Source organism: Rattus norvegicus, chromosome 5 (genome assembly GCF_036323735.1).
Source record: "Rattus norvegicus strain BN/NHsdMcwi chromosome 5, GRCr8, whole genome shotgun sequence".
NCBI classification, from domain to species: Eukaryota; Metazoa; Chordata; class Mammalia; order Rodentia; family Muridae; genus Rattus; species Rattus norvegicus.
This window is the reverse complement of record NC_086023.1, coordinates 90,447,369-90,473,075: the sequence shown is the minus strand read 5'-3', so window position 1 is coordinate 90,473,075 and position 25,707 is coordinate 90,447,369. Positions and strand designations below refer to the sequence as shown.

The following is a 25,707-nucleotide window of genomic DNA, read 5'->3' as shown; positions in this document are numbered from 1 at the left end:
CGTAATAGTGTATACACTATTAGGCTGTGTGGAGTAATCTATATACATTCCTTTTTTATCTCATATTGCACGAATGTATGAGTGTGTGAGTGTGTGTGAGTGTCTGTGTGTGTGTGTATGTGTGTGTATGTGTGCGTGTGCACACGGGTGTGTGCATGTGTGGTAAGCAAGCATGATTTGTAGACAGAGATCATTGCAGAAGTTCTGAGAGTCAAATCTTTCATTCCTCCATCCTGTTCTGCAGACTGATCTTCGGTATTGAGGCTCTGTAGATGTTGTTTGTTTTGTTAGTTTGAGACTGGGTCTCAGGAGGTAGCTCTGGTTGTCCTTGAACTTTCTCTGTAGGCCAGACTGTCTCCTTGACTGATACACACCTGCTTCCTCTGGACTACCGATTGCTGAGGTTGAAGTCCTGAGCCAACAAACCTGATCCACTGGACCTACCAGTCTTCCTTTGTCCCTTCTTTTCTTTCTTCCTTCCTACCTTCTTTCCATCCTTTCTTCCCTGCTGCCCTTTGTCTCTTATGTTCTTCCTTCCCTCCTTTTCTCAGGCAGTGTCTCAGGATTCTATTGCTGTGAAGGAAACCATGACCAGGACAAATTGGTAAAAGAAAGCATTTAATAGCAGCTTGCATACGCTGCCAGTAGTTTTGTTCATTGCCATCAGGGCTGGAAGCATGGTGGCAAAGAGAGTGAGAGGGGGCCGAGGAATCACATGTAACTAATCATTCTTTATCCAGGTCCAGGGCAGCAGTGAGAGGGTATGTCTGGCTGTGGTTTTGAAACCACAAAACAACCAACTGGCTTCACCCACCACGTTTCCAAGCATAGGCATGCCTACCCTAAGGCCCTACCACAACTTAAATCCTTCCCGAGTAGTACTCTTTTCCTGAGGGATAAGCATTCAAGTCTACTATCCTACAAGTTGCTGTTCTTACTCAATCGACCATGTTCTCCTCCATAGCAACTGTGGGCTTGTACCTATATCCTAATGAAGAAACTCATTGAGTGCAGCTTTTAGAAACCCATAGTTGAAGAAGACTGGCTCCATACCGTTTCCAAATCAAGAGCCAATTGGGGAAAACCAATCTGGTCAGGTGGCATTGAAAAAATTGCTCAGACAACTCAGCAAGCCTCTGAGATGCACACACATGCACACACACACACACACACACACACAAACACACAAACACGGATACTGCAAAAATAAACAAACACACACAAACACACACACACACACAAACACACACACACATGCATGTAGACACCAATTCAGCAGGAGGTAGTAGGGTCACACACAAAGGGGCACACCTATGTCCCGATGCATGCACACTCTCACCCAACCACCCATAGAAACGTCCACACAGAGATAGGGAGACAAGTTTGTGGGCTGGAGGTCGAAACTCTATAGCAAACCTAAAGCATCGAATCAGAGTTCAAAAAGCATTGTGTGTTTGGTATCCTGTTTAGGACACCCATTAGAGAAGAAATTTAACTGTGGCCTTCAGCTTCAAACCCTCCCAATTTAGTAGAGAAAGCATGGCAATCAACCAGAAGGAATATTCCTCGAGTTAGATTGAATTAAGTCGCCCCTCCCTATTCCTGGGTGTGGCCTGACAGGGATTGGCGAAAGCTCCTGCAAGAGCTCTGCCAGGGGGTGGAGTTTCAGGACTGTATTTAGGGCCAATCAACTCTACAATCAGCACCATTTGCCCGTGAGCTCCGGCCAAAGATGGAGGCAGAAAGGAGTGAAGCACAAGTGGAGGAGCCTGGACCTGTGAATTTAGAGATGCCCATCGTATCTCCTTCCAAGAGAAAGCAGCCCCTAGAGCAGAAGAGAGAAGAGAAACAGTCCTCTGAAGGTGGGGAGAACAGTGGCCCGCGTTCCAAGTCCTCTGCCAATGGCAAAGGTAGGGTTTCCATCTTTGAGCTACTGGTAGGCTTGTTGAAGTTGAGGAAGGAGGTCGGCTGCACTCTTCATGGTGCCCTCACTGCACATTTGATAACAAATTGTGAGAGAGTGTGTGTGTGTGTGTGTGTGTGTGTGTGTGTGTGTGTTTGTGTTTGCTTTTGGGGTGAGCCTAGGTCAGCCAAGGGTCACTGGGTCTGTATTTTGGAATGTTTGTTGAAGCAACTTGGGAACATCCCAAGCATGTGTAAGCCTTCACCAAAGAGGGGATGTGGAATAGAAAAGTAGTGGGGTTCTGCATGGGACTGTAAGGCGTGCCAGGAGCTTGGCCTCATGGTGCCTTATCTCAGGCTTTCCTTAGGAAGGTTGGGGACCTTTCACCAATTACCTCTTGTCCCCACAGAGAACACCTGTCCAAGTTTGGAGCCTAAGGTCCCCAGGCAGAAGCGATCTGGGCAAAGCTGGGCTGTCTCCTCCTGCAGACCTGACAAGAGAAGTAACGAGCTGGATGAGAAGAGGAGGGCCAGACCATTTTCCTCCAGAGAGATAGGAAGGGAAAAGCATGGCTCCAGCCACAGGAGAGGTAGGTCTGGGCTTTGAAGAAGCAGACCCGAGGGGGCAAATGCCCTGGGTGCTAAGCAAACCGTGCATAGAACACAGCTGGTGGTGACTGGTTCGTTGGGGCTTCCAGTGCTAAGGCACTGTGGGGAGGGTGTGTTTCCACAGGACATGAAACAGACCCTATCAGGGCATGGAAAAAGCTCTTTCAAGAGCTCTTTCGCGGTGGTGTTATGGTAGGGTAGGCTGCTGGGTGAAATCAGTGTGCACTCTGAGTAATGCACATTGTCTCTGCCACAGATTCCTCGCACACAAAACTGCATGTAAAGGACCGAAGGCCCCAGCTAAGTTCTCCTGTGAGGACTCTGAAGCGCAGGCCCTCTGGAGACAGCTATGGTGCCCCATACAACTCAGCCAAGAGGCGCAGACACCCTTCTCCGGAAGCCCTCTCATTCCCGACGTTCTCCCTGCTGATGTCCAGAGTCTTCACCAACATGGGTGCCTTGCAGGTGGCCCTGGACGACCTCCAAACCCCTGGAGGTGCCTTCCTGCCTGGGCCTTCCAGCAGCAGGGAGCCCACTGTCTCACAGCGCGCCTGGCTCACTTGGCAATTGTCTCACGCGGGAGCAGCCCTGCACTGGGCTCTTCACACAGTCAATTCCATTTGGTCTGCACAGGCCAGCCTGCCTAGATACACCTGGCCCTACAACCCAGGACAGCTAAGTGGTGCACAGAGCAGGCCACTGCCCTTCACATCTCTTAACCCTTCGTGGGTTGCAAGCGGCACCCTGGGCTGAGCACATCAGGCCAGAGAGGCCAGCAGGCAGGCTTTGTGTCCTCAGCGAGCACCAAACCATCTGCCTATCCTGAGGATCCCACCTTTAGGGCCTGGGGACACTCCACTTAGAGACCCAGGGCCTGCCTGTGAAGAAATCCTGCGAAGATTCTCGCGGGAACTTGGACCTTTGAGAGCTTTCACTGACTTGGATCCTTCCACCTGCCCTTTAGGAACTGTGTATCATTTGAGAAATGACAGACTTTTAGAGTTCAATCAGCAAAGGGAGCTTGATTAGCCTACAGACACCCTCGTCCCTTTTTGGACAATGTCCCGTATGCCAACTGAGTGTTGAACTGCCCGTGTAAGGCACGGGAGCTCGCGAACCTTTGACATGCTGTTCCTGGGATCAAGCCCCAGTCCTTGTTCATGCTAGTTCCCAGAGTCTCAGCTGTACAGCCCTTTCTGGGCTCTGGGATGGCTGGGCCCCTTCCCTCAGTTGGAACTGCCATTCTTCCTTTCTTTTGAGCCCTGAGGCACCTCCTGGATTCCAGAACTTACCTCAGGATAGCAACCAAGACTGGTGTGTTGCAGACCATAGAACACAGCTTCCTGTTCAGTAGACTGACACAATCAAGCCATTCAGGACTCGAAATCCATGACCTTTTAAGAGTATTATCCATTTTTCCTCTCTCACTTGGTTGAATCTTGTCTTGCAATATTTCATCATGGTTTTTACCTTTTTAAATAAAGATTTAGTTCGTCCTCATGTCAATCGAGTGATGTCAATGTATCTCTCCTTCATCTGCGTAATAGTGTATACACTATTAGGCTGTGTGGAGTAATCTATATACATTCCTTTTTTATCTCATATTGCACGAATGTATGAGTGTGTGAGTGTGTGTGAGTGTCTGTGTGTGTGTGTATGTGTGTGTATGTGTGCGTGTGCACACGGGTGTGTGCATGTGTGGTAAGCAAGCATGATTTGTAGACAGAGATCATTGCAGAAGTTCTGAGAGTCAAATCTTTCATTCCTCCATCCTGTTCTGCAGACTGATCTTCGGTATTGAGGCTCTGTAGATGTTGTTTGTTTTGTTAGTTTGAGACTGGGTCTCAGGAGGTAGCTCTGGTTGTCCTTGAACTTTCTCTGTAGGCCAGACTGTCTCCTTGACTGATACACACCTGCTTCCTCTGGACTACCGATTGCTGAGGTTGAAGTCCTGAGCCAACAAACCTGATCCACTGGACCTACCAGTCTTCCTTTGTCCCTTCTTTTCTTTCTTCCTTCCTACCTTCTTTCCATCCTTTCTTCCCTGCTGCCCTTTGTCTCTTATGTTCTTCCTTCCCTCCTTTTCTCAGGCAGTGTCTCAGGATTCTATTGCTGTGAAGGAAACCATGACCAGGACAAATTGGTAAAAGAAAGCATTTAATAGCAGCTTGCATACGCTGCCAGTAGTTTTGTTCATTGCCATCAGGGCTGGAAGCATGGTGGCAAAGAGAGTGAGAGGGGGCCGAGGAATCACATGTAACTAATCATTCTTTATCCAGGTCCAGGGCAGCAGTGAGAGGGTATGTCTGGCTGTGGTTTTGAAACCACAAAACAACCAACTGGCTTCACCCACCACGTTTCCAAGCATAGGCATGCCTACCCTAAGGCCCTACCACAACTTAAATCCTTCCCGAGTAGTACTCTTTTCCTGAGGGATAAGCATTCAAGTCTACTATCCTACAAGTTGCTGTTCTTACTCAATCGACCATGTTCTCCTCCATAGCAACTGTGGGCTTGTACCTATATCCTAATGAAGAAACTCATTGAGTGCAGCTTTTAGAAACCCATAGTTGAAGAAGACTGGCTCCATACCGTTTCCAAATCAAGAGCCAATTGGGGAAAACCAATCTGGTCAGGTGGCATTGAAAAAATTGCTCAGACAACTCAGCAAGCCTCTGAGATGCACACACATGCACACACACACACACACACACACACACACACAAACACACAAACACGGATACTGCAAAAATAAACAAACACACACAAACACACACACACACACAAACACACACACACATGCATGTAGACACCAATTCAGCAGGAGGTAGTAGGGTCACACACAAAGGGGCACACCTATGTCCCGATGCATGCACACTCTCACCCAACCACCCATAGAAACGTCCACACAGAGATAGGGAGACAAGTTTGTGGGCTGGAGGTCGAAACTCTATAGCAAACCTAAAGCATCGAATCAGAGTTCAAAAAGCATTGTGTGTTTGGTATCCTGTTTAGGACACCCATTAGAGAAGAAATTTAACTGTGGCCTTCAGCTTCAAACCCTCCCAATTTAGTAGAGAAAGCATGGAAATCAACCAGAAGGAATATTCCTCGAGTTAGATTGAATTAAGTCGCCCCTCCCTATTCCTGGGTGTGGCCTGACAGGGATTGGCGAAAGCTCCTGCAAGAGCTCTGCCAGGGGGTGGAGTTTCAGGACTGTATTTAGGGCCAATCAACTCTACAATCAGCACCATTTGCCCGTGAGCTCCGGCCAAAGATGGAGGCAGAAAGGAGTGAAGCACAAGTGGAGGAGCCTGGACCTGTGAATTTAGAGATGCCCATCGTATCTCCTTCCAAGAGAAAGCAGCCCCTAGAGCAGAAGAGAGAAGAGAAACAGTCCTCTGAAGGTGGGGAGAACAGTGGCCCGCGTTCCAAGTCCTCTGCCAATGGCAAAGGTAGGGTTTCCATCTTTGAGCTACTGGTAGGCTTGTTGAAGTTGAGGAAGGAGGTCGGCTGCACTCTTCATGGTGCCCTCACTGCACATTTGATAACAAATTGTGAGAGTGTGTGTGTGTGTGTGTGTGTGTGTGTGTGTGTGTGTGTGTGTGTGTGTGTTTGTGTTTGCTTTTGGGGTGAGCCTAGGTCAGCCAAGGGTCACTGGGTCTGTATTTTGGAATGTTTGTTGAAGCAACTTGGGAACATCCCAAGCATGTGTAAGCCTTCACCAAAGAGGGGATGTGGAATAGAAAAGTAGTGGGGTTCTGCATGGGACTGTAAGGCGTGCCAGGAGCTTGGCCTCATGGTGCCTTATCTCAGGCTTTCCTTAGGAAGGTTGGGGACCTTTCACCAATTACCTCTTGTCCCCACAGAGAACACCTGTCCAAGTTTGGAGCCTAAGGTCCCCAGGCAGAAGCGATCTGGGCAAAGCTGGGCTGTCTCCTCCTGCAGACCTGACAAGAGAAGTAACGAGCTGGATGAGAAGAGGAGGGCCAGACCATTTTCCTCCAGAGAGATAGGAAGGGAAAAGCATGGCTCCAGCCACAGGAGAGGTAGGTCTGGGCTTTGAAGAAGCAGACCCGAGGGGGCAAATGCCCTGGGTGCTAAGCAAACCGTGCATAGAACACAGCTGGTGGTGACTGGTTCGTTGGGGCTTCCAGTGCTAAGGCACTGTGGGGAGGGTGTGTTTCCACAGGACATGAAAGAGACCCTATCAGGGTATGGAAAAAGCTCTTTCAAGAGCTCTTTCGCGGTGGTGTTATGGTAGGGTAGGCTGCTGGGTGAAATCAGTGTGCACTCTGAGTAATGCCCATTGTCTCTGCCACAGATTCCTCGCACACAAAACTGCATGTAAAGGACCGAAGGCCCCAGCTAAGATCTCCTGTGAGGACTCTGAAGCGCAGGCCCTCTGGAGACAGCTATGGTGCCCCATACAACTCAGCCAAGAGGCGCAGACACCCTTCTCCGGAAGCCCTCTCATTCCCGACGTTCTCCCTGCTGATGTCCAGAGTCTTCACCAACATGGGTGCCTTGCAGGTGGCCCTGGACGACCTCCAAACCCCTGGAGGTGCCTTCCTGCCTGGGCCTTCCAGCAGCAGGGAGCCCACTGTCTCACAGCGCGCCTGGCTCACTTGGCAATTGTCTCACGCGGGAGCAGCCCTGCACTGGGCTCTTCACACAGTCAATTCCATTTGGTCTGCACAGGCCAGCCTGCCTAGATACACCTGGCCCTACAACCCAGGACAGCTAAGTGGTGCACAGAGCAGGCCACTGCCCTTCACATCTCTTAACCCTTCGTGGGTTGCAAGCGGCACCCTGGGCTGAGCACATCAGGCCAGAGAGGCCAGCAGGCAGGCTTTGTGTCCTCAGCGAGCAGCAAACCATCTGCCTATCCTGAGCATCCCTCCTTTAGGGCCTGGGGACACTCCACTTAGAGACACAGGGCCTGCCTGTGAAGAAATCCTGCGAAGATTCTCGCGGGAACTTGGACCTTTGAGAGCTTTCACTGACTTGGATCCTTCCACCTGCCCTTTAGGAACTGTGTATCATTTGAGAAATGACAGACTTTTAGAGTTCAATCAGCAAAGGGAGCTTGATTAGCCTACAGACACCCTCGTCCCTTTTTGGACAATGTCCCATATGCCAACTGAGTGTTGAACTGCCCGTGTAAGGCACGGGAGCTCGCGAACCTTTGACATGCTGTTCCTGGGATCAAGCCCCAGTCCTTGTTCATGCTAGTTCCCAGAGTCTCAGCTGTACAGCCCTTTCTGGGCTCTGGGATGGCTGGGCCCCTACCCTCAGTTGGAACTGCCATTCTTCCTTTCTTTTGAGCCCTGAGGCACCTCCTGGATTCCAGAACTTACCTCAGGATAGCAACCAAGACTGGTGTGTTGCAGACCATAGAACACAGCTTCCTGTTCAGTAGACTGACACAATCAAGCCATTCAGGACTCGAAATCCATGACCTTTTAAGAGTATTATCCATTTTTCCTCTCTCACTTGGTTGAATCTTGTCTTGCAATATTTCATCATGGTTTTTACCTTTTTAAATAAAGATTTAGTTCGTCCTCATGTCAATCGAGTGATGTCAATGTATCTCTCCTTCATCTGCGTAATAGTGTATACACTATTAGGCTGTGTGGAGTAATCTATATACATTCCTTTTTTATCTCATATTGCACGAATGTATGAGTGTGTGAGTGTGTGTGAGTGTCTGTGTGTGTGTATGTGTGTGTATGTGTGCGTGTGCACACGGGTGTGTGCATGTGTGGTAAGCAAGCATGATTTGTAGACAGAGATCATTGCAGAAGTTCTGAGAGTCAAATCTTTCATTCCTCCATCCTGTTCTGCAGACTGATCTTCGGTATTGAGGCTCTGTAGATGTTGTTTGTTTTGTTAGTTTGAGACTGGGTCTCAGGAGGTAGCTCCGGTTGTCCTTGAACTTTCTCTGTAGGCCAGACTGTCTCCTTGACTGATACACACCTGCTTCCTCTGGACTACCGATTGCTGAGGTTGAAGTCCTGAGCCAACAAACCTGATCCACTGGACTTACCAGTCTTCCTTTGTCCCTTCTTTTCTTTCTTCCTTCCTACCTTCTTTCCATCCTTTCTTCCCTGCTGCCCTTTGTCTCTTATGTTCTTCCTTCCCTCCTTTTCTCAGGCAGTGTCTCAGGATTCTATTGCTGTGAAGGAAACCATGACCAGGACAAATTGGTAAAAGAAAGCATTTAATAGCAGCTTGCATACGCTGCCAGTAGTTTTGTTCATTGCCATCAGGGCTGGAAGCATGGTGGCAAAGAGAGTGAGAGGGGGCCGAGGAATCACATGTAACTAATCATTCTTTATCCAGGTCCAGGGCAGCAGTGAGAGGGTATGTCTGGCTGTGGTTTTGAAACCACAAAACAACCAACTGGCTTCACCCACCACGTTTCCAAGCATAGGCATGCCTACCCTAAGGCCCTACCACAACTTAAATCCTTCCCGAGTAGTACTCTTTTCCTGAGGGATAAGCATTCAAGTCTACTATCCTACAAGTTGCTGTTCTTACTCAATCGACCATGTTCTCCTCCATAGCAACTGTGGGCTTGTACCTATATCCTAATGAAGAAACTCATTGAGTGCAGCTTTTAGAAACCCATAGTTGAAGAAGACTGGCTCCATACCGTTTCCAAATCAAGAGCCAATTGGGGAAAACCAATCTGGTCAGGTGGCATTGAAAAAATTGCTCAGACAACTCAGCAAGCCTCTGAGATGCACACACATGCACACACACACACACACACACACACACAAACACACAAACACGATAACTGCAAAAATAAACAAACACACACAAACACACACACAGACACAAACACACACACACATGCATGTAGACACCAATTCAGCAGGAGGTAGTAGGGTCACACACAAAGGGGCACACCTATGTCCCGATGCATGCACACTCTCACCCAACCACCCATAGAAACGTCCACACAGAGATAGGGAGACAAGTTTGTGGGCTGGAGGTCGAAACTCTATAGCAAACCTAAAGCATCGAATCAGAGTTCAAAAAGCATTGTGTGTTTGGTATCCTGTTTAGGACACCCATTAGAGAAGAAATTTAACTGTGGCCTTCAGCTTCAAACCCTCCCAATTTAGTAGAGAAAGCATGGCAATCAACCAGAAGGAATATTCCTCGAGTTAGATTGAATTAAGTCGCCCCTCCCTATTCCTGGGTGTGGCCTGACAGGGATTGGCGAAAGCTCCTGCAAGAGCTCTGCCAGGGGGTGGAGTTTCAGGACTGCATTTAGGGCCAATCAACTCTACAATCAGCACCATTTGCCCGTGAGCTCCGGCCAAAGATGGAGGCAGAAAGGAGTGAAGCACAAGTGGAGGAGCCTGGACCTGTGAATTTAGAGATGCCCATCGTATCTCCTTCCAAGAGAAAGCAGCCCCTAGAGCAGAAGAGAGAAGAGAAACAGTCCTCTGAAGGTGGGGAGAACAGTGGCCCGCGTTCCAAGTCCTCTGCCAATGGCAAAGGTAGGGTTTCCATCTTTGAGCTACTGGTAGGCTTGTTGAAGTTGAGGAAGGAGGTCGGCTGCACTCTTCATGGTGCCCTCACTGCACATTTGATAACAAATTGTGAGAGTGTGTGTGTGTGTGTGTGTGTGTGTGTGTGTGTGTGTGTTTGTGTTTGCTTTTGGGGTGAGCCTAGGTCAGCCAAGGGTCACTGGGTCTGTATTTTGGAATGTTTGTTGAAGCAACTTGGGAACATCCCAAGCATGTGTAAGCCTTCACCAAAGAGGGGATGTGGAATAGAAAAGTAGTGGGGTTCTGCATGGGACTGTAAGGCGTGCCAGGAGCTTGGCCTCATGGTGCCTTATCTCAGGCTTTCCTTAGGAAGGTTGGGGACCTTTCACCAATTACCTCTTGTCCCCACAGAGAACACCTGTCCAAGTTTGGAGCCTAAGGTCCCCAGGCAGAAGCGATCTGGGCAAAGCTGGGCTGTCTCCTCCTGCAGACCTGACAAGAGAAGTAACGAGCTGGATGAGAAGAGGAGGGCCAGACCATTTTCCTCCAGAGAGATAGGAAGGGAAAAGCATGGCTCCAGCCACAGGAGAGGTAGGTCTGGGCTTTGAAGAAGCAGACCCGAGGGGGCAAATGCCCTGGGTGCTAAGCAAACCGTGCATAGAACACAGCTGGTGGTGACTGGTTCGTTGGGGCTTCCAGTGCTAAGGCACTGTGGGGGGGGTGTGTTTCCACAGGACATGAAACAGACCCTATCAGGGCATGGAAAAAGCTCTTTCAAGAGCTCTTTCGCGGTGGTGTTATGGTAGGGTAGGCTGCTGGGTGAAATCAGTGTGCACTCTGAGTAATGCCCATTGTCTCTGCCACAGATTCCTCGCACACAAAACTGCATGTAAAGGACCGAAGACCCCAGCTAAGATCTCCTGTGAGGACTCTGAAGCGCAGGCCCTCCGGAGACAGCTATGTTGCCCCATACAACTCAGCCAAGAGGCGCAGACAACCTTCTCCGGAAGCCCTCTCATTCCCGACGTTCTCCCTGCTGATGTCCAGAGTCTTCACCAACATGGGTGCCTTGCAGGTGGCCCTGGACGACCTCCAAACCCCCGGAGGTGCCTTCCTGCCTGGGCCTTCCAGCAGCAGGGAGCCCACTGTCTCACAGCGCGCCTGGCTCACTTGGCAATTGTCTCACGCGGGAGCAGCCCTGCACTGGGCTCTTCACACAGTCAATTCCATTTGGTCTGCACAGGCCAGCCTGCCTAGATACACCTGGCCCTACAACCCAGGAGAGCTAATTGGTGCACAGAGCAGGCCACTGCCCTTCACATCTCTCAACCCTTCGTGGGTTGCAAGCGGCACCCTGGGCTGAGCACATCAGGCCAGAGAGGCCAGCAGGCAGGCTTTGTGTCCTCAGCGAGCACCAAACCATCTGCCTATCCTGAGCATCCCTCCTTTAGGGCCTGGGGACACTCCACTTAAGACACAGGGCCTGCCTGTGAAGAAATCCTGTGAAGATTCTCGCGGGAACTTGGACCTTTGAGAGCTTTCACTGACTTGGACCCTTCCACCTGCCCTTTAGGAACTGTGTATCATTTGAGAAATGACAGACTTTTAGAGTTCAATCAGCAAAGGGAGCTTGATTAGCCTACAGACACCCTCGTCCCTTTTTGGACAATGTCCCGTATGCCAACTGAGTGTTGAACTGCCCGTGTAAGGCACGGGAGCTCGCGAACCTTTGACATGCTGTTCCTGGGATCAAGCCCCAGTCCTTGTTCATGCTAGTTCCCAGAGTCTCAGCTGTACAGCCCTTTCTGGGTTCTGGGATGGCTGGGCCCCTTCCCTCAGTTGGAACTGCCATTCTTCCTTTCTTTTGAGCCCTGAGGCACCTCCTGGATTCCAGAACTTACCTCAGGATAGCAACCAAGACTGGTGTGTTGCAGACCATAGAACACAGCTTCCTGTTCAGTAGACTGACACAATCAAGGCATTCAGGACTCGAAATCCATGACCTTTTAAGAGTATTATCCATTTTTTCTCTCTCACTTGGTTGAATCTTGTCTTGCAATATTTCATCATGGTTTTTACCTTTTTAAATAAAGATTTAGTTCGTCCTCATGTCAATCGAGTGATGTCAATGTATCTCTCCTTCATCTGCGTAACAGTGTATACACTATTAGGCTGTGTGGAGTAATCTATACACATTCCTTTTTTATCTCATATTGCACGAATGTATGAGTGTGTGAGTGTGTGTGAGTGTCTGTGTGTGTGTATGTGTGCGTGTGCACACGGGTGTGTGCATGTGTGGTAAGCAAGCATGATTTGTAGACAGAGATCATTGCAGAAGTTCTGAGAGTCAAATCTTTCATTCCTCCATCCTGTTCTGCAGACTGATCTTCGGTATTGAGGCTCTGTAGATGTTGTTTGTTTTGTTAGTTTGAGACTGGGTCTCAGGAGGTAGCTCTGGTTGTCCTTGAACTTTCTCTGTAGGCCAGACTGTCTCCTTGACTGATACACACCTGCTTCCTCTGGACTACCGATTGCTGAGGTTGAAGTCCTGAGCCAACAAACCTGATCCACTGGACCTACCAGTCTTCCTTTGTCCCTTCTTTTCTTTCTTCCTTCCTACCTTCTTTCCATCCTTTCTTCCCTGCTGCCCTTTGTCTCTTATGTTCTTCCTTCCCTCCTTTTCTCAGGCAGTGTCTCAGGATTCTATTGCTGTGAAGGAAACCATGACCAGGACAAATTGGTAAAAGAAAGCATTTAATAGCAGCTTGCATACGCTGCCAGTAGTTTTGTTCATTGCCATCAGGGCTGGAAGCATGGTGGCAAAGAGAGTGAGAGGGGGCCGAGGAATCACATGTAACTAATCATTCTTTATCCAGGTCCAGGGCAGCAGTGAGAGGGTATGTCTGGCTGTGGTTTTGAAACCACAAAACAACCAACTGGCTTCACCCACCACGTTTCCAAGCATAGGCATGCCTACCCTAAGGCCCTACCACAACTTAAATCCTTCCCGAGTAGTACTCTTTTCCTGAGGGATAAGCATTCAAGTCTACTATCCTACAAGTTGCTGTTCTTACTCAATCGACCATGTTCTCCTCCATAGCAACTGTGGGCTTGTACCTATATCCTAATGAAGAAACTCATTGAGTGCAGCTTTTAGAAACCCATAGTTGAAGAAGACTGGCTCCATACCGTTTCCAAATCAAGAGCCAATTGGGGAAAACCAATCTGGTCAGGTGGCATTGAAAAAATTGCTCAGACAACTCAGCAAGCCTCTGAGATGCACACACATGCACACACACACACACACACACACACACACAAACACACAAACACGGATACTGCAAAAATAAACAAACACACACAAACACACACACACACACACAAACACACACACACATGCATGTAGACACCAATTCAGCAGGAGGTAGTAGGGTCACACACAAAGGGGCACACCTATGTCCCGATGCATGCACACTCTCACCCAACCACCCATAGAAACGTCCACACAGAGATAGGGAGACAAGTTTGTGGGCTGGAGGTCGAAACTCTATAGCAAACCTAAAGCATCGAATCAGAGTTCAAAAAGCATTGTGTGTTTGGTATCCTGTTTAGGACACCCATTAGAGAAGAAATTTAACTGTGGCCTTCAGCTTCAAACCCTCCCAATTTAGTAGAGAAAGCATGGAAATCAACCAGAAGGAATATTCCTCGAGTTAGATTGAATTAAGTCGCCCCTCCCTATTCCTGGGTGTGGCCTGACAGGGATTGGCGAAAGCTCCTGCAAGAGCTGTGCCAGGGGGTGGAGTTTCAGGACTGTATTTAGGGCCAATCAACTCTACAATCAGCACCATTTGCCCGTGAGCTCCGGCCAAAGATGGAGGCAGAAAGGAGTGAAGCACAAGTGGAGGAGCCTGGACCTGTGAATTTAGAGATGCCCATCGTATCTCCTTCCAAGAGAAAGCAGCCCCTAGAGCAGAAGAGAGAAGAGAAACAGTCCTCTGAAGGTGGGGAGAACAGTGGCCCGCGTTCCAAGTCCTCTGCCAATGGCAAAGGTAGGGTTTCCATCTTTGAGCTACTGGTGGGCTTGTTGAAGTTGAGGAAGGAGGTCGGCTGCACTCTTCATGGTGCCCTCACTGCACATTTGATAACAAATTGTGAGAGAGAGAGAGAGAGAGAGAGAGAGAGAGAGAGAGAGAGAGAGAGAGAGAGAGAGAGTGTGTGTGTGTGTATGTGTGTGCCTGTTTGTGTTTGCTTTTGGGGTGAGCCTAGGTCAGCCAAGGGTCACTGGGTCTGTATTTTGGAATGTTTGTTGAAGCAACTTGGGAACATCCCAAGCATGTGTAAGCCTTCACCAAAGAGGGGATGTGGAATAGAAAAGTAGTGGGGTTCTGCATGGGACTGTAAGGCGTGCCAGGAGCTTGGCCTCATGGTGCCTTATCTCAGGCTTTCCTTAGGAAGGTTGGGGACCTTTCACCAATTACCTCTTGTCCCCACAGAGAACACCTGTCCAAGTTTGGAGCCTAAGGTCCCCAGGCAGAAGCGATCTGGGCAAAGCTGGGCTGTCTCCTCCTGCAGACCTGACAAGAGAAGTAACGAGCTGGATGAGAAGAGGAGGGCCAGACCATTTTCCTCCAGAGAGATAGGAAGGGAAAAGCATGGCTCCAGCCACAAGAGAGGTAGGTCTGGGCTTTGAAGAAGCAGACCCGAGGGGGCAAATGCCCTGGGTGCTAAGCAAACCGTGCATAGAACACAGCTGGTGGTGACTGGTTCGTTGGGGCTTCCAGTGCTAAGGCACTGTGGGGAGGGTGTGTTTCCACAGGACATGAAACAGACCCTATCAGGGCATGGAAAAAGCTCTTTCAAGAGCTCTTTCGCGGTGGTGTTATGGTAGGGTAGGCTGCTGGGTGAAATCAGTGTGCACTCTGAGTAATGCCCATTGTCTCTGCCACAGATTCCTCGCACACAAAACTGCATGTAAAGGACCGAAGGCCCCAGCTAAGATCCCCTGTGAGGACTCTGAAGCGCAGGCCCTCCGGAGACAGCTATGGTGCCCCATACAACTCAGCCAAGAGGCGCAGACAACCTTCTCCGGAAGCCCTCTCATTCCCGACGTTCTCCCTGCTGATGTCCAGAGTCTTCACCAACATGGGTGCCTTGCAGGTGGCCCTGGACGACCTCCAAACCCCCGGAGGTGCCTTCCTGCCTGGGCCTTCCAGCAGCAGGGAGCCCACTGTCTCACAGCGCGCCTGGCTCACTTGGCAATTGTCTCACGCGGGAGCAGCCCTGCACTGGGCTCTTCACACAGTCAATTCCATTTGGTCTGCACAGGTCAGCCTGCCTAGATACACCTGGCCCTACATTCAGGACAGCTAAGTGGTGCACAGAGCAGGCCACTGCCCTTCACATCTCTCAACCCTTCGTGGTTTGCAAGCGGCACCCTGGGCTGAGCACATCAGGCCAGAGAGGCCAGCAGGCAGGCTTTGTGTCCTCAGCGAGCACCAAACCATCTGCCTATCCTGAGCATCCCTCCTTTAGGGCCTGGGGACACTCCACTTAAGACACAGGGCCTGCCTGTGAAGAAATCCTGCGAAGATTCTCGCGGGAACTTGGACCTTTGAGAGCTTTCACTGACTTGGACCCTTCCACCTGCCCTTTAGGAACTGTGTATCATTTGAGAAATGACAGACTTTTAGAGTTCAATCAGCAAAGGGAGCTTGATTAGCCTACAGACACCCTCGTCCCTTTTTGGACAATGTCCCGTATGCCAACTGAGTGTTGAACTGCCCTTGTAAGGCACGGGAGCTCGCGAACCTTTGACATGCTGTTCCTGGGATCAAGCTCCAGTCCTTGTTCATGGTAGTTCCCAGAGTCTCAGCTGTACAGCCCTTTCTGGGCTCTGGGATGGCTGGGCCCCTTCCCTCAGTTGGAACTGCCATTCTTCCTTTCTTTTGAGCCCTGAGGCACCTCCTGGATTCCAGAACTTACCTCAGGATAGCAACCAAGACTGGTGTGTTGCAGACCATAGAACACAGCTTCCTGTTCAGTAGACTGACACAATCAAGCCATTCAGGACTCGAAATCCACGACCTTTTAAGAGTATTATCCATTTTTACTCTCTCACTTGGTTGAATCTTGTCTTGCAATATTTCATCATGGTTTTTACCTTTTTAAATAAAGATTTAGTTCGTCCTCATGTCAATCGAGTGATGTCAATGTATCTCTCCTTCATCTGCGTAATAGTGTATACACTATTAGGCTGTGTGGAGTAATCTATATACATTCCTTTTTTATCTCATATTGCACGAATGTATGAGTGTGTGAGTGTGTGTGAGTGTCTGTGTGTGTGTGTATGTGTGTGTATGTGTGCGTGTGCACACGGGTGTGTGCATGTGTGGTAAGCAAGCATGATTTGTAGACAGAGATCATTGCAGAAGTTCTGAGAGTCAAATCTTTCATTCCTCCATCCTGTTCTGCAGACTGATCTTCGGTATTGAGGCTCTGTAGATGTTGTTTGTTTTGTTAGTTTGAGACTGGGTCTCAGGATGTAGCTCTGGTTGTCCTTGAACTTTCTCTGTAGGCCAGACTGTCTCCTTGACTGATACACACCTGCTTCCTCTGGACTACCGATTGCTGAGGTTGAAGTCCTGAGCCAACAAACCTGATCCACTGGACCTACCAGTCTTCCTTTGTCCCTTCTTTTCTTTCTTCCTTCCTACCTGCTTTCCATCCTTTCTTCCCTGCTGCCCTTTGTCTCTTATGTTCTTCCTTCCCTCCTTTTCTCAGGCAGTGTCTCAGGATTCTATTGCTGTGAAGGAAACCATGACCAGGACAAATTGGTAAAAGAAAGCATTTAATAGCAGTTTGCATACGCTGCCAGTAGTTTTGTTCATTGCCATCAGGGCTGGAAGCATGGTGGCAAAGAGAGTGAGAGGGGGCCGAGGAATCACATGTAACTAATCATTCTTTATCCAGGTCCAGGGCAGCAGTGAGAGGGTATGTCTGGCTGTGGTTTTGAAACCACAAAACAACCAACTGGCTTCACCCACCACGTTTCCAAGCATAGGCATGCCTACCCTAAGGCCCTACCACAACTTAAATCCTTCCCGAATAGTACTCTTTTCCTGAGGGATAAGCATTCAAGTCTACTATCCTACAAGTTGCTGTTCTTACTCAATCGACCATGTTCTCCTCCATAGCAACTGTGGGCTTGTACCTATATCGTAATGAAGAAACTCATTGAGTGCAGCTTTTAGAAACCCATAGTTGAAGACAGACTGGCTCCATACCGTTTCCAAATCAAGAGCCAATTGGGGAAAACCAATCTGGTCAGGTGGCATTGAAAAAATTGCTCAGACAACTCAGCAAGCATCTGAGATGCACACACATGCGCACACACACACACACACACACACACACACACGGATACTGCAAAAATAAACAAACACACACAAACCCACACACACACACAAACACACACACACATGCATGTAGACACCAATTCAGCAGGAGGTAGTAGGGTCACACACAAAGGGGCACACCTATGTCCCGATGCATGCACACTCTCACCCAACCACCCATAGAAACGTCCACACAGAGATAGGGAGACAAGTTTGTGGGCTGGAGGTCGAAACTCTATAGCAAACCTAAAGCATCGAATCAGAGTTCAAAAAGCATTGTGTGTTTGGTATCCTGTTTAGGACACCCGTTAGAGAAGAAATTTAACTGTGGCCTTCAGCTTCAAACCCTCCCAATTTAGTAGAGAAAGCATGGCAGTCAACCAGAAGGAATATTCCTCGAGTTAGATTGAATTAAGTCGCCCCTCCCTATTCCTGGGTGTGGCCTGACAGGGATTGGCGAAAGCTCCTGCAAGAGCTCTGCCAGGGGGTGGAGTTTCAGGACTGTATTTAGGGCCAATCAACTCTACAATCAGCACCATTTGCCCGTGAGCTCCGGCCAAAGATGGAGGCAGAAAGGAGTGAAGCACAAGTGGAGGAGCCTGGACCTGTGAATTTAGAGATGCCCATCGTATCTCCTTCCAAGAGAAAGCAGCCCCTAGAGCAGAAGAGAGAAGAGAAACAGTCCTCTGAAGGTGGGGAGAACAGTGGCCCGCGTTCCAAGTCCTCTGCCAATGGCAAAGGTAGGGTTTCCATCTTTGAGCTACTGGTGGGCTTATTGAAGTTGAGGAAGGAGGTCGGCTGCACTCTTCATGGTGCCCTCACTGCACATTTGATAACAAATTGTGAGAGTGTGTGTGTGTGTGTGTGTGTGTGTGTGTGTGTGTGTGTGTGTGTTTGTGTTTGCTTTTGGGGTGAGCCTAGGTCAGCCAAGGGTCACTGGGTCTGTATTTTGGAATGTTTGTTGAAGCAACTTGGGAACATCCCAAGCATGTGTAAGCCTTCACCAAAGAGGGGATGTGGAATAGAAAAGTAGTGGGGTTCTGCATGGGACTGTAAGGCGTGCCAGGAGCTTGGCCCCATGGTGCCTTATCTCAGGCTTTCCTTAGGAAGGTTGGGGACCTTTCACCAATTACCTCTTGTCCCCACAGAGAACACCTGTCCAAGTTTGGAGCCTAAGGTCCCCAGGCAGAAGCGATCTGGGCAAAGCTGGGCTGTCTCCTCCTGCAGACCTGACAAGAGAAGTAACGAGCTGGATGAGAAGAGGAGGGCCAGACCATTTTCCTCCAGAGAGATAGGAAGGGAAAAGCATGGCTCCAGCCACAGGAGAGGTAGGTCTGGGCTTTGAAGAAGCAGACCCGAGGGGGCAAATGCCCTGGGTGCTAAGCAAACCGTGCATAGAACACAGCTGGTGGTGACTGGTTCGTTGGGGCTTCCAGTGCTAAGGCACTGTGGGGAGGGTGTGTTTCCACAGGCCATGAAATAGACCTTATCAGGGCATGGAAAAAGCTCTTTCAAGAGCTCTTTCGCGGTGGTGTTATGGTAGGGTAGGCTGCTAGGTGAAATCAGTGTGCACTCTGAGTAATGCCCATTGTGTCTGCCACAGATTCCTCGCACACAAAACTGCATGTAAAGGACCGAAGGCCCCAGCTAAGATCTCCTGTGAGGACTCTGAAGCGCAGGCCCTCCGGAGACAGCTATGGTGCCCCATACAACTCAGCCAAGAGGCGCAGACACCCTTCTCCGGAAGCCCTTTCACTCCCGACGTTCTCCTTGCTGATGTCGGAGTCTTCACCAACATGGGTACATTGCAGGTGGCCCTGGACGACCTCACACCCCCGGAGGTGCCTTCCTGCCTGGGCCTTCCAGCAGCAGGCAGCCCACTGTCTCACAGTGCGCCTGGCTCACTTGGCAATTGTCTCACGCGGGAGCAGCCCTGCATTGGGCTCTTCACACAGTCAATTCCATTTGGTCTGCACAGGCCAGCCTGCCTAGATACACCTGGCCCTACAACTCAGGACAGCTAAGTGGTGCACAGAGCAGGCCACTGCCCTTCACTCTCTCAACCCTTCGTGGGTTGCAACCGGCACCCTGGGCTGAGCACATCAGGCCAGAGAGGCCAGCAGGCAGGCTTTGTGTCCTCAGCGAGCACCAAACCATCTGACTATCTGAGGATCCCTCCTTTAGGGCCTGGGGACACTCCACTTAAGACACAGGGCCTGCCTGTGAAGAAATCCTGCGAAGATTCTCGCGGGAACTTGGACCTTTGAGAGCTTTCCCTGAGTTGTACCCTTCCACCTGTCCTTCCGGAACTGTGTATCATTTGAGAAATGACAGACTTTTAGAGTTCAATCAGCAAAGGGAGCTTGATTAGCCTACAGACACCCTCGTCCCTTTTTGGACAATGTCCTGTATGCCAACTGAGTGTTGAACTGCCCTTGTAAGGCACGGGAGCTCGCCAACCTTTGACATGCTGTTCCTGGGATCAAGCTCCAGTCCTTGTTCATGCTAGTTCCCAGAGTCTCAGCTGTACAGCCCTTTCTGGACACTGTGAAGGCTGTCCTCTTTCCCTCACTTGGAGTTGTCATTCTTTCTTTGTGCTGGTCCTTGAAGTACAGCTTCGAATTTAGTCCTTACCTCAGATTTGCAAGCTAGTCTAGGAACTATTCTAAATTTCGTTTGTTGCTGAACTTAGACCCAGCGTCTTGTTCAGTAGACTTACTCTGTGACAGAATGAATAGATTCAGAAGTGGAAACTATTGACCTGTTAAGACTTTTTTTTTATTTTTAAGTTCTCTCTTCTTTGAATTCTGTGCTGCAATGCTTTATCTTGCCTTTTACCTTTTAAAATAAAACATTTAATTTGTCCACACGTCCACCCTGTGTTGTCGTTATTTCTTCTTCAATGTCTAGGACTGAATTCACTATTTTCCTATGTGGAATAATTAGAAGAAAATCTTTTTCTTTTTTCTATAGCTGTTTTGTTTTTAATTTCTTGTAATGTTTGTTCTCTCTCTCTCTCTCTCTCTTTCTCTCTCTCTCTCTCTCTTCCTCTCTTCCTTCTTTCTGTGTGTATGTGTGTGTGTGTGTGTGTGTGTGTGTGTGTGTGCCAAAAAACACCAACACGGTTGAATTAAGTATTTCTTTCTCAACTCCTTTCAATGTTCACAGAAGATTAATGCTAATTTTTCAAATATTTGCTTGGTTTTTACTTGATACCCCCTGTTTCCTGGCTTACTTTTCAAAAATATTTAATAATAATTCAGTCACTGCTAATTCCAAGTCTGTTCAAATTGTCTTGTCTTCTTAAGTAAGTTTCAACAGCTTATCTCTTTAAAAAATTTTTGTTATTTTTGTCATTGGATAATTTTCTTACTTAATTTTTTTTATTATTGAAAGAATCTCTTTCATTTCTGGTTTTAATATTTCTGTCTTCTATTTTCTTATGTACATGAACGGAAAAAAAATTTCAACTATTTTGATTACCCAATGAAAGAAATTTTGTATTCCTGTTTGAGTGGTTATCTCTATTTTACTTAAAATTTATTTATATCCTTATGATTATTTTTCCTTAAATATGTTTTTGTTGCATGCAACTTTCTACTCTTTTTAAAGTCTAATTCACACAGAAAATTGATGTGTAAAAATTTAAAATATTTTTACTTATATTTTAAAACATAAGAAGATCTGAGCTTCCCTCCAAGCATTGTTCAGCATTATGTTCTACATGACATACTCAGTTTTAGTTTTGATTTATCTGAAAGGTTTTTCTAATTAAATCTGTGTTTTCTTTTCTTGCTTATTGTTCATGCCGAGTTTTTAACTTTCACATTTTGTGAGTTTCTTACGTAGTTTTAAAATAAAATACATTTTTTAAAGTTTTTATCACTGATTATTTATTGTTCTTTTTCCAATATATTTATAATTCTCTCGTAGTTTATATATCTTTTCTATATAAAGTTTAGAAAAACAGCAAAAAATGCATACATACAATTAAGTAAGCCTCTTCTTTTAAAATTAAAAAGCACAATATCTGTGGGCATGCATACCTAGAAAGAGTACACCTTTTAAAGTAAGTCAATGAGACTATTCCAAATGGTGTTTTGCTAACTCATAGATTGGAGCACGGCCCACTTTCATCAGAGAGGCTTCATCTGTCAACTGATGAGAGCATATACAGAGGCTCTTGGCCAAACATGGGCAGTGCTTGGGAAATCTCAGGAAGAGGGAGAGAAAGGATGGTGGGAGCCAGTGAAGTCAAGGACACCACAAGAACATGACAGAGAATCAACTAAGTAGGCTTCTTAGAGGTTCACAGATCATGACGCAATAAGTATAGAGTATATATAAGTTTGAATTGAGTCCTCTGCATGTATGTTGTGTTTATGTAGCTTGGTGTTCTTGTGGAACTACTAACAGGGGAAGGAATGTTTCTCACTCTTTCGCATGCTTTTAAGAACTTCCTTTCTCTTGCTGGGTTGCCTGGTTCAGCCTTGAGATGAGAGATTGTGCCTAGTCTTATTGAACTTTGTTATTCCATGTCCGGTCCCTGGGAGGTCCACTTATTTCTAAGAGGAGGAAGAGGATGGGTAGATCAAGGAAAGAGAGGAAGTGATATTGGGCTGACACCAGTAGAGGAAGGGGAAGCTAGTGACAGGATGTAATATATGAGAGAATAAGAAATATTCAAAAAAGAATGTGTTCTCTTTAGATATAGGTATTTGAGGAGGATTAGAGGAGGGGATATAATGACAATGAACAATTTGGCTAGTTTATAATTTTATTCTTCTTTGATGGCTCAAATAAAGATATGGGAATCCATAACATAAATTTAGACTATTAAAAGCACAGATCACTGGCATTTTTTTTTCTGGAACTGAGGACCAAACCCAGGGCCTTGTACTTGCTAGGCAAGCACTCTACCACTGAGCTAAATCCCCAACCCCCACTGGCATTTCTTTTAAACAAGCTTAATATGAGGGGAAAAATGTTTTATCTTCAGGTAGTTTCTAGTATGTCTGTGAGAGACAAACACTTGGCTATGGTAGCGCTTGGGTATGGTAAAGAAGTAGAGTAGATGACACAAAGTGAAAGGCAGGTCTTCTTGAACTATCATATCAGGAAGGCTTCCATTGGTGTGAGAATTTCAGCTGTGCCTTTAAAGACTGCACTGATCTATCCAGGAAGTGAGAATGAAGATGACTCCAGGCAGATTACTCAATCCCCTTGTGAATGTACCTAACAGAAGTCCTTCAAGATTGCTAGTGTTATGACTCTACAGGTGACTTCTATAGTGTATCGGTTATTTGTTTTGTTTTCATCAAATTGACTCAAACCAGATCATCTGGGGAGAGGGAACCTCAACTGAGAAGAGCCTCCATGAGATTGGTCTATAGCCAAAGCTGTAGGGCACTTTCTTGATTACTGGTTGATATAGGAAGACCCAGCTGCTGTGTGTGGTGCCAAGTCTGGGCAGGTGATTTTGGAAGGCATAAGAGAGGTAGAAGAATTGAACCTTGAGAGCAGGCCAGTAAGCAGCATGTCTATATGTCTCTGCTTCAGTTCTAGTTATGGCTTATCACAACATTAGGACATACAGTGTCTTAATTAGTGTTTCAGTGTTGTGAGCATTCACTATTACCAAAGTGACTCTTATAAGGACATTTAATTAGAGCTGGCTTACAGGCTCAAAGGCTTAGTCCATTATCATCAAGGTGGGACTATGGCAGCATCCAGGCATGCTGGATGGAATTCTATATCCTCACCTAAAGTCAACTAGGAGAAAACTGAGTCCCACATGGTTAGGAAGAATGCCTCAGTGCCCACCCCCACAATGACATACTTACTCCAACAATATTATACCTACTTAAAGAAGGCTACATCTCCCAATAGTGCCAGTCCCTGGATCAAGCATACCCAACCTAATATATCTCCTCACAAGCTTTTTTAACACTATGGGGGCCATACCTAAACACAGCATAATGCAAAATGCATTTAGTCCAACTTCCAAAATACCCATAATCTATGACAGTCTCAGCAATGTTAAAAGTCCACAGTTCAAAGTCTCTATTTCAGTTCATCCAATTACTTAACTAATGTTTTGACTTAAGTTTTTCTTCTCTTGGAACTTGCTGTGTCTCAAGATGGCCTTGAACTCAGAACACAGCTTGGCCTTTTCTCCTGGAATTAAAAGTGTGTAGCATCATGCCTGAGCCCAAGCTTTTCCTGGCCACTGCTCTGAAAGATCTGGAACAAAAGACTGTCTTCCAGCCTACATATGGAATCCAAGTGTGCCCTCCATTTTGGTTGTAGTCCATTCCAGATTAAAAGTACAAACCATTCTTTCTCCAATTGCAAATACAAACAATAAGTTTATCTAGGTGGAATCTTGTCCTGAGATCACCACTTCCTTAATCTATTTATCTTCTTGTTCACAGCATTCAGCTTCATTTCATTTCCTGGTTCTCCTTTATTATTACTTGAGCCATACATTTTGTATTTTTTTCTTTTTATGCTTGCTATGGTTGATCAGAATGTTTTCCATGAGACTAAAACAGAAAACAAAGTCTCGGCTGGGAGTTTTTGAGTCAAAGTAATTAATATAAATCTCTTTACCTTAGCCTCAGGTAGACTCTTCAGACAAGGGCAAACACCAGTTCCATTCTTAATCAAATTGCAACAAAAACAGTCTCGATGACACACACCAAGGCTCTTCTCCACTGACACCACTCGGGCAGGATCTGTAGTGTTCAAATCGCTATCAGCAGCAAAGTCTTCCATATTCCTACTAGAATAGCCCATTGAAATTCATTTAAAGAATTCCACTGCTTCCCAAATCCAAAGTTCCCAAATCCACATTCTTCCAAACAAAAACATGATCACTCCTATCACAGCAATAACCCAGTTCCTGGTACCAACTTTTGTCTTAGTTAGGGTTTTATTACTGTTAACAGACACCATTACCAAGGCAACTTTATAAGGATACTCAATTGGGGCTGGCTTACAAATTCAGAGGATCAGTACATTATCATCAAGGTGGAAGCATGGCAACATCCAGGCAGGCATGGTGCAGGAGTGGCTGAGTATTCTACCGAGGCTATTGGGCAAGGCCCACCTATTCTAGGAAGGCTGTACCTTCTAATTTTGCCACTTTCAATTCCTAGCATATTCAAACCACCACATATATTAAGGTGGAAAGTTTTGTTAATTAATTGCCCATAAATAGAACTTAAAATAATATTGAAAACTGCTAATAGCTAAAGTTAAAAATTTACGCACACCCCCCCCAAAAAAAACCCTTGGGAATATTTCGAAGAAGAATATTCAAATATTTTAACATGCAAATATTAGACCACATAATTGGTCAAAGGTCACAAATTTAATTATATAGCAGCAACAAGTTCAACACAGTTACAGTAGTTGTGCATTATGCACTGCAAAAGCACTAAGAAAGGGGATTCCAAGCATTTCCATTACAAGAAGCAGAGGTATGAGGCAATGTCTGTCTGATTAATTGGATTTAGCAACTAGGTAAAGTACACGTATTTCAACATCATATTGTATATCAAAATGTGTACAATATTTAATTTGCCAAACATTGATGAATGCCAATAAAATAATAAGAAATATCAAAATTAACAATGAAGAAAGAGAGGTTACAAAACGCCAAGATTAAGTTGAGGTGGCACACATTTCTCTCTTATGAATTCTACAAGGAGTTAAAGAGAGAGAGAGAGAGAGAGAGAGAGAGAGAGAGAGAGAGAGAGAGAGTCATAAGCAATAAGAAATACTGTCAGATATTTCCCTGAATGAAAGGACACAATTTTCAAGTTGAAAGGGTTCATTGAGTGCCTGGAATACTAAATGAAAACTCACCTAAATTGAAATGCTTTTACACTTCTCATGAAGCATGAATTCGTAAAAATTACTTTGGGGAGTAATTTGACAATATCTTAAAGATCTTTCTATTTGAACATTCAACAATGTTACTTCTAAGTATATATAACAGAGAAAATTTTCCACTATAGAGGAGGACTTGTAAGAATTTCAACTAGATCAAAAATTTTCAGGTGGTGTAAATTGGAAACTACCAAATTTAAGTAGTCAATTGATGACAGAACATAGTTATGTTAAGATATGTGGAGGAGCATTTAACATATCATATACAGCCTGTTCAAACTCCGACAGAGAACATTTACTGTAAAAATGAGCAAATGGAAACAGGGATGTCATGGAATAGTTAAGATTGTAAAACTAGGGAAAAGTAAAGAAAGTTCTTAAGGAGACAAAAAGAA

At 46.7% G+C, this 25,707-nt stretch overlaps 4 protein-coding genes and 1 pseudogene across 4 annotated transcripts; all 5 read left to right on the top strand.

Annotated features, from left to right (window-relative positions):
• The first annotated feature begins 1,732 nt into the window (after positions 1-1,732).
• On the top strand, positions 1,733-3,264 carry LOC120103077 (uncharacterized). Its single transcript, XM_039111475.2, has 3 exons — positions 1,733-1,910; positions 2,313-2,492; positions 2,768-3,264. Exons 1-3 carry the CDS (start codon positions 1,733-1,735, stop codon positions 3,262-3,264), a joined length of 855 nt encoding a protein of 284 aa, XP_038967403.2.
• Positions 3,265-5,788: 2,524 nt separating this feature from the next.
• On the top strand, positions 5,789-7,332 carry 3110040M04Rikl3 (RIKEN cDNA 3110040M04 gene like 3). Its single transcript, XM_039111473.1, has 3 exons — positions 5,789-5,966; positions 6,381-6,560; positions 6,836-7,332. Exons 1-3 carry the CDS (start codon positions 5,789-5,791, stop codon positions 7,330-7,332), a joined length of 855 nt encoding a protein of 284 aa, XP_038967401.1.
• A 2,518-nt stretch (positions 7,333-9,850) lies between these two features.
• 3110040M04Rikl6 (RIKEN cDNA 3110040M04 gene like 6) lies at positions 9,851-11,382 on the top strand. The gene is made up of 3 exons (XM_039111472.1): positions 9,851-10,028; positions 10,431-10,610; positions 10,886-11,382. Exons 1-3 carry the CDS (start codon positions 9,851-9,853, stop codon positions 11,380-11,382), a joined length of 855 nt encoding a protein of 284 aa, XP_038967400.1.
• Positions 11,383-13,893: 2,511 nt separating this feature from the next.
• Positions 13,894-15,392, top strand: LOC108351095 (serine/arginine repetitive matrix protein 1-like). The gene is made up of 3 exons (XM_017593917.2): positions 13,894-14,071; positions 14,516-14,695; positions 14,971-15,392. Exons 1-3 carry the CDS (start codon positions 13,894-13,896, stop codon positions 15,390-15,392), a joined length of 780 nt encoding a protein of 259 aa, XP_017449406.2.
• Positions 15,393-17,978: 2,586 nt separating this feature from the next.
• LOC120103074 (uncharacterized) lies at positions 17,979-19,577 on the top strand (annotated as a pseudogene).
• Positions 19,578-25,707: the final 6,130 nt, after the last annotated feature.

Excerpts from the sequence above, each read along its gene's own strand:
- LOC108351095 (XM_017593917.2), top strand. The coding sequence starts at position 13,894 with ATGGAGGCAGAAAGGAGTGAAGCACAAGTGGAGGAGCCTGGACCTGTG. Across the intron at positions 14,072-14,515 it reads GTCCTCTGCCAATGGCAAAG|AGAACACCTGTCCAAGTTTG; the intron begins GTAGGGTTTCCA and ends TTGTCCCCACAG. Across the intron at positions 14,696-14,970 it reads TGGCTCCAGCCACAAGAGAG|ATTCCTCGCACACAAAACTG; the intron begins GTAGGTCTGGGC and ends TCTCTGCCACAG.
- LOC120103077 (XM_039111475.2), top strand. The coding sequence starts at position 1,733 with ATGGAGGCAGAAAGGAGTGAAGCACAAGTGGAGGAGCCTGGACCTGTG. Across the intron at positions 1,911-2,312 it reads GTCCTCTGCCAATGGCAAAG|AGAACACCTGTCCAAGTTTG; the intron begins GTAGGGTTTCCA and ends TTGTCCCCACAG. Across the intron at positions 2,493-2,767 it reads TGGCTCCAGCCACAGGAGAG|ATTCCTCGCACACAAAACTG; the intron begins GTAGGTCTGGGC and ends TCTCTGCCACAG.
- 3110040M04Rikl6 (XM_039111472.1), top strand. The coding sequence starts at position 9,851 with ATGGAGGCAGAAAGGAGTGAAGCACAAGTGGAGGAGCCTGGACCTGTG. Across the intron at positions 10,029-10,430 it reads GTCCTCTGCCAATGGCAAAG|AGAACACCTGTCCAAGTTTG; the intron begins GTAGGGTTTCCA and ends TTGTCCCCACAG. Across the intron at positions 10,611-10,885 it reads TGGCTCCAGCCACAGGAGAG|ATTCCTCGCACACAAAACTG; the intron begins GTAGGTCTGGGC and ends TCTCTGCCACAG.
- 3110040M04Rikl3 (XM_039111473.1), top strand. The coding sequence starts at position 5,789 with ATGGAGGCAGAAAGGAGTGAAGCACAAGTGGAGGAGCCTGGACCTGTG. Across the intron at positions 5,967-6,380 it reads GTCCTCTGCCAATGGCAAAG|AGAACACCTGTCCAAGTTTG; the intron begins GTAGGGTTTCCA and ends TTGTCCCCACAG. Across the intron at positions 6,561-6,835 it reads TGGCTCCAGCCACAGGAGAG|ATTCCTCGCACACAAAACTG; the intron begins GTAGGTCTGGGC and ends TCTCTGCCACAG.